Source organism: Tiliqua scincoides, chromosome 6 (genome assembly GCF_035046505.1).
Source record: "Tiliqua scincoides isolate rTilSci1 chromosome 6, rTilSci1.hap2, whole genome shotgun sequence".
NCBI lineage: Eukaryota > Metazoa > Chordata > Lepidosauria > Squamata > Scincidae > Tiliqua > Tiliqua scincoides.
In genome coordinates this window covers 1,476,816-1,490,261 of record NC_089826.1, presented here as the reverse complement: position 1 = coordinate 1,490,261, position 13,446 = coordinate 1,476,816, and the positions used below count along the sequence as shown (strand labels likewise).

The 13,446-nt window shown below is 47.3% G+C and overlaps 1 protein-coding gene across 1 annotated transcript in view; it reads left to right on the top strand.

Annotated features, from left to right (window-relative positions):
• The first annotated feature begins 478 nt into the window (after nucleotides 1-478).
• Nucleotides 479-13,446, top strand: part of ZNF638 (zinc finger protein 638) — a 49,563-nt gene continuing 36,595 nt past the window's right edge. Inside the window, exons 1-5 of the mRNA XM_066631780.1 lie at nucleotides 479-558; nucleotides 5,229-6,759; nucleotides 9,834-9,895; nucleotides 11,052-11,093; nucleotides 11,361-11,647. Coding sequence (XP_066487877.1) covers nucleotides 5,428-6,759; nucleotides 9,834-9,895; nucleotides 11,052-11,093; nucleotides 11,361-11,647 — 1,723 coding nt within the window. The 5' untranslated portion in view covers nucleotides 479-558; nucleotides 5,229-5,427. The remainder of the gene's footprint in view (nucleotides 559-5,228; nucleotides 6,760-9,833; nucleotides 9,896-11,051; nucleotides 11,094-11,360; nucleotides 11,648-13,446) is intronic.

The window sequence follows — 13,446 nt, the reverse complement described above, 5'->3', positions numbered from 1 at the left end:
CATTGGTCTATCAAAGCCCTTGTCTGCCTTCCTGCCTCTGACGCGCATGCGCCGCCTGACTCCCTATCTCCTTATGCGTGAGTCCGCATGCGCCGGTGAGGCGCGGTCCCCGCTTCTGGGCCCGCCGCGCGTGCGCACTTCGCTCACTGAGTCCTGCCCCTTGACAGGCGTCGTCGCTGCGCTGCTCTTCCTCCCGCCCACGTGACCCCAGGAGCGCGCATGCGCACAGTGCCGGCCCGGCCACCGTCGTTGTTCGCCTCGGAGCGGAGCTGAGCTGCGCGGCGCCGGGTGCGCGGAGGAGGAGCGCCGGTAGGGGCGCCTCCGTCCCCGCCGTCGCATCCCCAGCGAGGTTAGCGCCTCCTCTCCGACACAGCGCCGCCTGACTGAGGTAAAGCCCCGCCTGAGGGGGAGGCCGCAAAATGGCGCCCGTGGGGGTTGTGCGCGCCCGGGCGAGTGGGAGGGGCCATGCCGGGATCGCGCGCGCGCCCCCGCTGAGGCAGCCCCAGAAGGAGGCAGAGGACCGGCCTGTGAGGGTCTCGCTGGGCTGCAGCGCCGCGGGTGAGGCGAGGCGAGGCGGAGCGGGGCGGGCTCCCGGGGTCGGGTGGGGGGGGCAGGCGAGGCAGAGCCTCCCCCGGAGCCCTTCAGGAGCACCACTGCGGTGGCGTAGCTGGAGGGGGGCTGGGTACTCGGCCTGGCATGGGGGTGAGCGAGCGGCCCCTCCCTTCGGAGCCATTCCCGGCGGGGGGGGCAAAACGGAGCCGAATGGCTCCGAAGGGAGGGGCCGCTCTTCCACCCCCCTGCCAGGCTGAGTGCTCAGCCCCCTCCAGCTACGCCAACGACTACCATGTCAGGTGAGGCAGCGCCTCCCAGCCAGAGTCCTTTCCAAAGCGCCTCATGCAACTTTTTGAAGGACTCCGGAGGGGAGGAACTGCCTCACCTGCCTCCCCACCAACCGCATATCCCTGCTTGTGTTTATCTATCTATCTAGCCACACACACACACAATGCTTTACATAAGAACATAAGAACAGCCCCACTGGATCAGGATACAGGCCCATCTAGTCCAGCTTCCTGTATCTCACAGCGGCCCACCAGATGCCCCAGGGAGCCCACCAGATAACAGGAGACCTGCATCCTGGTGCCCTCCCTTGCATCTGACATAGCCCATTTCTAAAATCAGGAGGCTGCACAGACACATCATGGCTTGTAACCAGTAATGGATTTTTCCTCCAGAAACTTGTCCAATCCCCTTTTAAAGGCGCCCAGGCCAGATGCTGTCACCACATCCTGTGGCAAGGAGTTCCACAGACCAACCACACGCTGAGTAAAGAAATATTTTCTTTTGTCTGTTCTAACTCTCCCAACACTCAATTTTAGTGGGCGTCCCCTGGTTCTGGTGTTATGTGAGAGTATAAAGAGCATCTCTCTATCCACTCTGTCCATCCCCTGCATAATTTTGTATGTCTCAATCATGTCCCCCCCCCCCCTCAGGTGCCTCTTTTCTAGGCTGAAGAGGCCCAAACGCCGTAGCCTTTCCTCATAAGGGAGGTGCCCCAGCCCCGTAATCATCTTAGTCGCTCTCTTTTGCACCTTTTCCATTTCCATTATGTCTTTTTTGAGATGCGGCGACCAGAACTGGACACAATACTCCAGGTGTGGCCTTACCATTGATTTGTACAACGGCATTATAATATTAGCTGTTTTGTTCTCAATACCCTTCCTAATGATCCCAAGCATAGAATTGGCCTTCTTCACTGCCGCCGCACATTGGGTCGACACTTTCATCGACCTGTCCACCACCACCCCAAGATCTCTCTCCTGATCTGCCACAGACAGCTCAGAACCCATCAGCCTATATCTAAAGTTTTGATTTTTTGCCCCTATATCTAAAGTTTTGATTTTCAGCAGAAGAGTTCACAAAGTACTTTACAGGCAAAATCAAATAATAAAATGGCCTCCTGCCCCCAAAGAGCTTGCAATCTAAAAAGAGGTGCCCCTAGGAAAGACTCTGTGGTGGGGTGAAGTGGGGCAGCTACTCTTCCTCAACTGAATATAAGAGGAGCACCACGACAAAGTGCCTCTTTGCCCAGGTAGCAGTGAACAGTAGTGTTAAACGTTAACTGATGTTACTGTTGGATAACTACGGCTCCTCTTTTGGTTGACTGGTATAGGGTGCTGTGTGAATCTAGAGCAGTGGTTTTCAACCCTTTTCACCTCATGGCACTCTGATAAGATGGTAAAATTGTCAAGGCACATCATCTTTTTTTTACAATTGACAAGGCACATTATGCTGCCAGTGGGGGATTCACATTCCCCAGTGGCCCTATTAATAAACAACCCTCCCCCAAACTCCTGAGGCACACCTGTGGGCCATTTGCAGCCCACCAGTGTGCCATGGCACACTGGTTGAAAATCACTGATCTAGAGAGAACAATTATGTGTGGGCATTACAGCCTTTTTGGATCCTGCAGTAGATATAGTGCAGAGGCATCCCTACCAGGGTTCACACTTGGGGTGGTGGTGCTTACCTCCAGCACAGTGTTCAAGGGTGGCATCATCCTTGACATCACCCTTGACCCTCTTGCATTGATTTAACCCCTTTCTGCCCAGCCTCTTGCATTGATTTAACCCCTTTCTGCCCAGCCCACAGGTATACTTATTTGGTCCTTGTTGCGTATATGCATGCTGTCGCTGATGAGTTGTGAAAATGGAATCAATGGCGAGAGTGTGCAGTAGCTGGGTCTGAAGATTGCTGATGGGGGGCCCAGGTGGTGTGGTGATGCACCCCTTGAGCCTCATGCTGGGAGCATCACCCAGGCCTAGTGATGTCACTGTTATAGAACCTGCCTTTTGTTTGAAAAGAGCAGTGTGTTTGAGTGCTCTGCTCCACCCTGAAAGCTGCATTCAGACAATCAAAAGGATCTTCAAATGAGAAGACAAGGTAATATATATTAAAAATAATTGTGTAAAAAGGGATAGGAGGACAGAAGTTGAATACTCAGGGAGGTGACAGGCTCCCCCACTGACTTCTGCATTTTCACATCACTCAGAACTGTTGGAACCCCAACAGCATTACTGTAATTTAAAAAACAACAACACTTTGTTGGGTCAGGGTTTTTTAGGTCTCAAACAGATTGGATAGTTTCACTGCATTACAATCCACTGCGCGTGTTGGATGAATTGAGTCTTCATTGTTAAAGGATCTTTGAGCCATAAACAGATGAGTCTAAGGTGCCATAGGGTTGTTATGTCTTTTAACAAGCTGATTGGTTTCCATGGTATTGTGCTGCATTCAGTCAGCTTAGTTGCTGCCATAGAAAAGAGTTACTCTTCTGAATTGAGAATGGCTGAACGGTTTCATTAGTGGTGAGATGTAAACCTTGTTTGATGTTCAAATCCTGGTTTCTGAGTAATCAGGTCACAGAAAGCCAGTACTGTGACCAGAGGGAGGGAGAGATCTGAAGTAAAATTTCTCCTTGATGTCTTGATAGGTTATTGTATAAGAGCTCCAGAGACTTGAGGTGGGTCACAGATTTAAAGGCAGAACAGAAATACTATCCAATATAAATAAATACTGACAGGCAACAATTGCAGCCATATAACATATCTAACATACAACATATAGTTGCAGAATATAACCAAATTACTGTGATTTTCAGTTCTATAGTAGTTGGCGTTTGTTGTTTCGTTTGCCCCTGGGCCACTTGCGGCTCGTAGGGGCCCCCAATCCGGCCCCCCATGGAGCCCCCCCATCTACAATGGGTACTCGGCTGCTGGAGCTCTCACTGGTTCACATGGCGACAGCGAGGAAAAGGTTAAGCACTCACAGTAGAGCAGGAGCCCTGCCCATCTGCAACCCTCCCATTAGGTTGGGGAGGCTACAGCTGAATCCAGGCTGGGGGTGAGAAGTCCTGGGTCTGTTTGCCCTGGTGTTTGGGGGGGGGGCAGGGGTAGGCACTGAGGAGGGATGGGAAACTGTGGGTCTATTTGTGCTGCTTGCGTGTGCTGGGGGTTGGGCGCTGAAAGGGAGAAATCACGGAATGTTAGAATGCCATTGGAGAGCATGTCTACTTGGCAGTAAATCCCATCAGACTCAGTGGGGTTTACTCCCAGGAAAGTGTGGTTCCAATTGGGCTGTGAGTGTGCTTGGGGCACTGCAGGGGAGAAGTCCTGGGGATGCTTGAATGCAGCTGGAGAGCATGTCTGCTCAGCAGTAAGTCCCATAGAGTCAGTGGGGCTTACTCCCAGGAAAATGTGGGTTGATTGGGCTGTAAGTGCTCAGTTTTGGAGGCGGGCATTGCAGGGGAGAACTCAAGGGACATTTGAATGGGGAGGAAACCTACTACTTTTGCTTGGTGGGGGTTGCTGGCAGAGAGGGAGGAAGATGGGGGTCCGTTTGTGAAGGGGGAAATACACACAGCTCTCTGCCTGCTTCTAAGTTTATTTGGGGCTCAGTGCAGGCTGGGGGAGGAGGGGACTGAGAGAGGGAGACAGGCAGCTCCCTTCTCTGTGTGAATGAGGAGAAATAAACTCCTCTCCTGAGGGGGCAGGTGCCCACCAGCTCCCTGACTGATTGTGTTCCTTTGCTGCTGCTTGTTGCCAGGATTGGGGGGGAGGGAGAGTAAAAACATGCTCCTGCATGGGGGGGGGAAGAGCCCATGCTGACTCCTCTTAAGTTTGTTCTGTACTTTTTGCTAGGAAGACATGTGTTATATGTGTCAGGAATTATTTTAACAACCCCTCTTTTCTGGATCTCATGTATATTATAAATAAGCTCAGTAAAATTAGTTCATTCATAAAAGTTCCATCTCTAATATATTCATTTATGTAAATTTATTCAAATTTGAAATGTAAATTTCCCCTGGCCCCTGATACAGTGTCAGAGAGATGATGTGGCCCTCCTGCCAAAAAGTTTGGACACCCCTGACCTAGTTAAATGTAAGTGCAAAGCATGCCCCTTAGCGTGGGAATCCTGGGAATTGCTGCCTTAGCCCCTCCCCCGCAAACACTTACTGAGGGAGTAAAGCTCCCTCAAAGTTTCCTGGAGCATTTGATGGGCCATTGTGAGATACAGGAAGCTGGACAAGATGGGCCTGTGGCCTGATCCAGTGGGGCTGTTCTTATGTTCTTATATTCTTATTCGAAATAGATCACTTACTGGTAGTAGAATCCACTGTGGAAAGCAGATTAAAGATGAATGTAATCTAATATTTGTGTTTTAACTTTCAGCTTGGTGGTGTTCTTGGAAAGTATTTCACCCCTTGTGAATTCTCTGAACCTTGGCATTGCCAGACCATCTCTGCTGGGCCCTCCTTTACAGTTTGCCCAGCTTAAGACACAGTTGGCTCTCCATCATTTTAACTCAGTTGCTTCACACCATTCTATAGCATCTTCTGCTTGGTTAAATGAGGCAATCCTGAAAATTGCCATGTTTAACCCTAGAGGAAATATGCCTCCAAGGCCAAGGGGACCTAATGCCCCTGGCCCAATCCCACGTGGACCTTTTCAAGGACCAGAACCTGGACCAGGTGGACTTCAAAGACAGCCCCCGCGTGGAATGGCGCAACGATTCATGGGATCAGATATGAGGGGAAGATTCCCAAGGGCAAATGTTCAGGTTACTCAGCACAGAGTAGATCCAAGACAAGCAAGGGAGAGGATGAATATGGAACGGCAGCAGAAGGAAGAGGGCCGTGCTACTCATTGGGATATTCCATTTGCACCTGGAAATAATAGCCAGAGCCAGCCTGCTTCTGGAAGGACTACAGAAAATACTACAAGTGTTCAGAGCCGTTATACAAGTGAGAGTGCCTCAAGTATCTTAGCAAGCTTTGGCTTATCTAATGATGACTTGGAGGAACTTAGTCGCTATCCAGATGATCAGCTGACACCTGAAAACATGCCTTTAATTTTGAGGGACATCCGCCTACACAAAATGACTCGTAATTTACCCAGTTTACCTTCTCAGAAAAAGGAATCTTTTAGTAATGATGATGGTCGTGGATCTGTGGTGAAGAGCAAGGTGATTGATTATGGGCATGAAAGTAAGTATGGATATACAAAAAGTCCCCTTGATGTCAAAGTCTACAATTCTGATGTACAAACGGAGGGGAATATGAAAGGATTTCAGGCACAGGAGACAGCTTCAGCTTCTGCTGCCTCCTCCGGTGTTCCCAGTAATACACTTAACGCAGTTGAAGAACTAATACGGCAGATGGGGTTCCAGAGAAGCACACCAAATCCCCAGCCCTTTTTCTCCATGGATACTGCCAACAAAGTTCCTGGATTATGTCTCCCTTCAGCAGGACCTGTGGCACCTCCAGCAGTCCAGCCCATGATGCCACCTGTGGTATCGCCCGTGCCTCAGTCTGTGGTGCCTCCTGTTGCCCAGCAAGCTTTGCCTCCTCCCCCTGTTGCTCAGTCCATGATGACAGCTCTGAACCAGCCACCACCCCCTTTTGCACCTGAAATGCTTGAGGCTGTAAATAGACATGGCAGGATCCAGTGTGACTCCAGAGGTAATCCTCCGCCTGGGCCTTCGGGCGGTCAGAACACTTTCCAGAAAGAGGCAGCAGAGAATCCTATTGAGTCTCCTTTTGGTGTGGTCAAGGCCTCCTGGCTTCCAGTATTTTCACAGGCAGATGCTCAGAAGATGAAAAGATTGCCTACTCCATCAATGATGAATGACTATTACGCTGCATCTCCCAGAATATTTCCACACATGTGTTCTCTGTGTAACGTAGAATGTAGGCATTTGAAGGTGAGTAATTGTCTTCCCCGGAGGTTGTACACATTTGTATGCAGCAAGTATTGCACACTGTTCCTGGGGCAATTGTTGTAATTCATCCCTGTCAAAGGAAGTAGGTCAGTTAGGCTCTGCTGCATGCCAACGAAATGGTCCTTTAAACCCTTGACTATGGATTGTATTTGTCAGAGTGGTGCACTGGCTTCTACAGTCCCGTGAGCTGAAGGGCCTTTCTTTGGCTCACACAACAGTTACCATATAAACAGAGACAGGGATAGTTGACCTAGTCAGATTTCTTTTTGCTTCCCTGCTTGCATCTGTGTTACCACTGAAGAACTAACCATACTATCACCCTTCAGCAGCCTCACCAGTTCCTTCAGCTACCTCCTATACAGTATTTATGATTTGACTTGTTTCAGGTAGGACCTATAACCCAGAGTGAGCGGGCAGAGAATTAAGGTTCAGATTCCATTGCAATCATTGTTTTAACAAGCTTACTGCAATATCTAGCTCAGCATTTCTTAAACTGTTGGTCAGGACCCATTAGGTGGGTTGCAGACCAATTTCAGGTGTGTCAAATTGCACCTAGCTCAGCTGCCATTGAAGATAACATAGTTGAAAATACAGGTGTGAGACGCTTAATAGGGGGGGATGTTCTCTGATCCACATCATTATACTATTAGGTCCTTAAGCGAACATTCAGCCCAATCTAGTGACTTTGTTGTGCAGGCTACTAGAGATGGATTGCTTCTTCTTTGCCTCTTTGTTGTGTAAACAGACACTCTGCTGCAGGCTTTGTGAGACCTGATTGCCTCATTAAGAACCTCTTTGTTGTGCTTTGACCACCATTGTATACTTGGTCCATCATTAAAGGGAAGGTTGTTAAGCGATTCACACTTGTACAGGGTACAGAGCTGCTGGGCAGGGTGAGCTTGTGGTGGGAGAGAGGCGTGATGCTTTGCCCTGAATAAAGATGGGACACTAGAAAGGGTGGAAAATGGGATGCTGGAAAGGGAGGAAGGTTGTGTGGTTGGGGAAGGATCCAAGTTTGCATTCTGCTTTGACTTCCGAGCTTTAATGTTTGAATTCTGAGCTATGTAAAATAACAGCATGAGTATGCCAAATTAACCTTTGGCTGATCATGCTTGGGTTTGAAGCCTAAATTGATGATATAACTACTGACCATAGCATCATTTCCAGGTTAATGACATCACTTCTGGTGGGTCCTGACAGATTGTCATTCTAAAAGTGAGTCCCAGTGCTAAAAAGTTGGAGAACCAGTAATCTAGCTAATGCTTTAGGTTGCCTATTTGACCTAATAGTGTCAAAGATATTGCTTGAAGACTTAGGCCCAAATCCTAACCAACTTTCCAGCCCTGTCCCCTGTCCCCAGTGGGACATGTGCTGCAACTTGTAGTTGGGTGGCACTCATGGAGGCCTCTTCAGAGTAAGGGAACATTTGTTCCCTTACCTCGGAGCTGCATTGCCCTTACGTTGGTGCTGGAAAGTGGGTTAGGATTGCGCCCTAAGTCACCACAGGTTAAGGCCCAATGCTTTTGGACTCTGTTGCCACCAGAACTTGTGTACTGGTGTCAGTTGTAAAAGGCCTTCCGGAAGTGCCTGGAGCCACATGGTTCTGGGGTACCACCCCAGACAGTGGGGAGGGCCCCGTGTACATGATGGCAGCAAAGAGGAGCCTCACCAACATCACTAAGTTGTTGGAGCAGGCGAAACGGGGCAGGGGGGTGGAAGATGAGGGCGGAATGGCTGGGGGCATGTAGGACGTGGGATGGGGTGGCACCCTGCACAGGCAACTTGTGTTGGATGTTATCCCTTTCAGAGCAAGCCGACACGCCCCCTTTGTCTCCACGGACTCGCATCAGCTAAAGAGCAGGTGCAGGTCTGAAGTGACCCAACGGCATATTGGCAGTTGCACTTGGCAAAATATTTTCCCTTTCTCCACCCAAGCCTCCTGATCCCCCCCACCTCTTAGCAGGCAGTGCAACCTATTTTGGCACAGCTGTATACAATTGGGCTGTAAGTTTGTTTAAATATGGCTCTTGCTACATAGTGACAGCTTGAGGTGCTTAGGCCTTGCATGAGATATCCACAGAAATGAATCGTAGCCAGGTTTTAAGTTTGGCTGTATGGAAGAATTTTTCAGACAGCAACCTGATTGGAATAGGAGGTTACCAAAGATGAAAGAGGATTCTCTGGAGTTTAGTTCTCGCACAGAGAGCTTTAAGGTGGAACAGTGCAAGGAAACTCCATGATTGGGGGCTCAGTAGGGTCATTTCCTAGATAAGGTTTGAAGTACATGTTTTTATTCTCAGTGATCTAGTAATCACATGCTTGAGAAGGAAGACCTTGCTAGCAACAAAAGAGACTCTCCCTGCCCATAATCTGTATTTGAGTGATTATCTTTCTCTGTTGCATGTCAAAAGAAATATTAGGAGCGAACTGTTTCGATTTTCTCTTTGCCTAACAGCAACAGAGCTAAATGCCTGATACCCAATATAACTATGGCATTACTTGTGGTTGTAGAATTGTAGGCATGTATTGGTGACAGAGAGCCATCTCTTTTCCCAATTTTTTTTGGGGGGGTGGGTGGCGGCATGATTCAAGCAGCATAGAGATGTAATGTTGCCAGGAATCTTGAAAGCGGGGGAGTTTTTTGTTCCCCTTCTTGGTCAGGCTAACCAGAAATCTTGAAACAAATAGAGACATTTCCTGTAGTAATACCCTATGACTAGGAAAGGTTGCTGAAATGAAAAGTCTTACGCATCTTGTGAAGATTCTTTGGATTTTGATAAAGTTCAAAATACAAACTGTTGTCTGTGCCTTTACTACATTAGTATATTGTTTGTAGTTGGTATTAAGAAATTCTTGTTTGATCTTAATAGTCAGATATAAGTAGCAAGGATTCCTCAATAATAGTTACACAGAAGGAAGTAAGGAGTGAGGGTCAGGCTGGACTGACTTGAAGCTCCTTCGGCTCTTGTTCATGATTGTTTGAACCAGGTGAGTTTTTCATGCCAGCTCTCTTATAGTACTGATCCTTAATTTTCGACTACTTTTACCTCCTATAGGATTGGATTCAGCATCAGAATACTACTGCCCACATTGAGAGTTGTCGTCAGCTACGCCAACAGTAAGTCTTTTTATTTGAATACTAATCATAAGGCGATGTGTCCATTTGTTTCACTTTCTTAGTGTGGTCATTTTAATCAATACTCAGCTGAAGTGAACCTTTGAGTTGAATGGGATTAGATTGCAGTTCTAACAGTTTAAAACAATGTAATTATAACAGGAGGGAAAAATTCAAAATCTGGAGCTGTTCTGGTCCCATGCATTCCAGGTGAGGGATACTCATCCTGTCCTGCCATCACAGCATTCCAGTCTATTACTTTAAATTGAGGTCAAAATTGCAGCCCCACTGTCTCACCTATTGTGGGCATGGTGTTATTTTTGCACCGAAGTACTAGTATTCTCCTTGTGCCATTACAATTGTGTGAGCCTAACTACATAGTCAGAAACTATAATAGGGCCTAAATGAGGGTTTATGATAGAAACATATAAAGGAGGGTAAATCAAAATATGGTTGATCCAGTATGCTGTATGTTTGGAAGTATGTGGGGGGAAAAGAAAAATCTTTCACCCCAGAATTCACCCCCAGCCAAATGTCTGTTAGCTGGTATTTCTTTAACAAGGTATTTAAGCACAATCATGATAGTGCTTTTTCTCTGATGCCACCTTGCCTGCCCAATTGGAGGATCAGAGATCTCCACCCAGTAGTATTTCACCAAAGACCAACTGAGTAAGTTCTTGAAATACTCTGGGCTGCTGCAGATGTCCTATATAAGCAGCCCAGAGTTGCTTGCTTCCATTTACCTTCCCCTTGATAAATATAATTTCATTCAGGATTTTTGGGTCTACAAAATCAAGGGGTTCTCCCTCCCCCTCAAAAATGGTTGCCCTGCCTCTGGATTTTGAAGAACTGGGCAATAAAGTGTTCTCCAAATTAGGGATGATTGAGAAGTCTTTGTTTACCTTTTTTCTGGTGAGTCCTCTACAATGGATCCCTCATTCTGGCACAGCTGCATAGTCTGGGATGTGTGTAGATTAGACTGCCAGAATCAGGAAGTGGAGGCACCAACCTAGAAGTCAAATAGTGTAGAGCCATTACTTTGTGCAAGAATAGAAGGACAAAGTTGTTATTTGTAGTGACAACAGTATGAAATATTTGACTTCAAAGTAGTGGTGCAGAAGGCCAGCTTCTTGTATTGATGATTTTATTTTTGATACAGGTATCCCGACTGGAATCCAGAAGCCCATTCTTCATCAAAAAGGTAGTGTTTAAAATATGATTGCTTGAAATATGGGTTCTGGGGCCAAGTAGCATCTGTTTCTTCTTCCATAAAATTAACTGTTCAACTGTTGTATTCTAAGTCTGTCCCTCTTTAACTTGATTAAACTTCTAGCTTCATTTCCCCTGGGAGAAAAACTTCGCTTTCGAGTTAAGGCAGATCAGGAGCCAAAGATTGGATCAATTAGTTCTTTTACATTAAATGAGGAATGAGGAAAGTTCTCAGTTTCTGCCTTTTCTGTTTGCACAGGCATGAGGGTGATCGAAGGGAGCGTCACACTGTAAGGCGCCGTTCTGCCAGTCCTAGCCCCAGACGTTCAAGACGCTCAAGCTCTGGTCATGGCAGATATCGGACTCGGTCACGATCGAGGAGCCCTGGGCGCCTTAGGGCTGGTAGGCCAAGAAGCCGAAGTCCAAGGCGCCTGCCTAGTCCCAGGCATGGGTCAAGGTCTCCACGGCGATATCTAGACTCCAGTTCATGGTCTCGAAGATCTTGTAGCCGGGAGAGAAGTTTGGGAAGATCAGCTAGATCTCCAGGTAAGGAGGTGGGCGTGACAGATGCACGCTTTTGGAATGAAATGCTGCAGTCTGTTCATGCAACCAGTTTGATCTGGACAACGACAGCAGCTTTATCTCATCATGTGAATAGCTCTTTGGTTTTTTAAAGACCTTTTTAAGGTCTCTCGCTGTCTGAAGTGGGAAAGCAAATTTGGCTGCTTTCTCATTGCTGTGCTTTGATTTCTTGTCCAGTTGACTTTGTCACATGGACATTACTTTGTAGAAGAAGTTCCTTTTGCAATCTGACCTGTGCAGAGAGATGAGAAACTATTTTTATGTGTGTTTCCTAGTAGTTTCGTGTTCAAGGAAAGTGTGAGTTTGATACTGCAGAGCTGGTGATGTAAACCCAGTCCTCCTTTTATATCTCAGTTCTTTGCTTCCTAAGCGTCTTAGAAGGAAAGTGAAAGGTGTGTCTGATTCTTACAAGTTCTTCTTCACTTTCCTTTCTCTCCTCTGATGAGGGACCTTTACTGTTCCAGTATGATGCACTCTTGGTCTTGGCATCTCTTTTGGACCTTATGTGCCACCACCTCTTCTTACCTGGGGTCTTTCCAGTAATAAAATTGAGTCGGATCCTTGCAATCTCTCTACCTTTATCCCCCATATTTTCTACATATATTTCAGTTCTTCCCTGATAGTAATTTATTTATTTTTATATCTCCCACCCACAGCCTAATAGTCTCTCTTCACAAATTTCCTTTCGTTTTGCCTGGAAGTTCCTTGCCGAGCAATTACATTGTGTCCTTAAAACTCTTCTTTTTCATTGAAGCCTTTGGTTCGGCTCCTTAGACCCCAAACTGAAACACTGTCCAACAAGTGGAAGAGTGTTTGCTTATGTTCCTGCCTCTGTACCCTTTCCCTTCCACCAGGAACATTTAGACAGTAGGCTCCCCATGGCCAAGACCTGTCTTTTTTGCATATGTTACTGTGTGAAACATCATGTGTGTTGCAACAACAGTTGGGTTTTCTGGAAAATGTTCTGTGACTTGGTCACATATTTAATAAAGATAATCCTTTGCTGTGAGGCAGTATATGGATTCCAGCCTACTCCCTTGTGTCCAGTATCTGTCAGTTGACAGAGAGAGGACTGCAGCAGAACCTGTGTTGGATACAGACCCCCCTCCCCACTCTCTGGGGACCAGCAGGTGATGCTGTACATCTTCTGTATCAGGGTGCCCTCTTCCACTGAGAAGGGAAGGTCCTTGTGGAGCGGAGTAGATTATTCAGAATGTATGTGCAGCTGGAGCTGCTGACAGTGCAGAGACAGTGGAGGAGCGCATCAGAAGGCCTCCACTTGTGCAAGGCACTAGATTTCTTTCTGTTTCCAAAGTGTCATTCTGGCTCCTCTGAAAGCAAAAATGGTGCATGGATTTCTTCATGTGCAGCTTCAGCCACCCATATTGCAAACTCATTCCAGAAGGACAGGTGGCCTTCGTATTCAAAGTGTGTTACGTGCAGCACCAAAATGCAAGAAAAGGACTTTGCATATTGGTGATGGGTAGACAATCCCAAGTTGGCCACGGTGGTGCGGGTCACTTGTAGTGAGGGTGTCAGAACTGGGAACACTTCGCATGGCACTAGAAGTTAAGCTTTAAAAGTGAAGTGCTGAAAACTGCAATCTCTTTGCAGACCTCCCATCAAAGTAGACTTTGTTACAATACCAGTGACACCTGAGCACCTCTTTCTTGCCTTCTGGGCTAAGATGACAGAAGCGAAGAAAATGCTTTCCCACATGTTTGAATGCCTGAGAGAGTCGATGCTGTGCTGTGGGCTAGTCA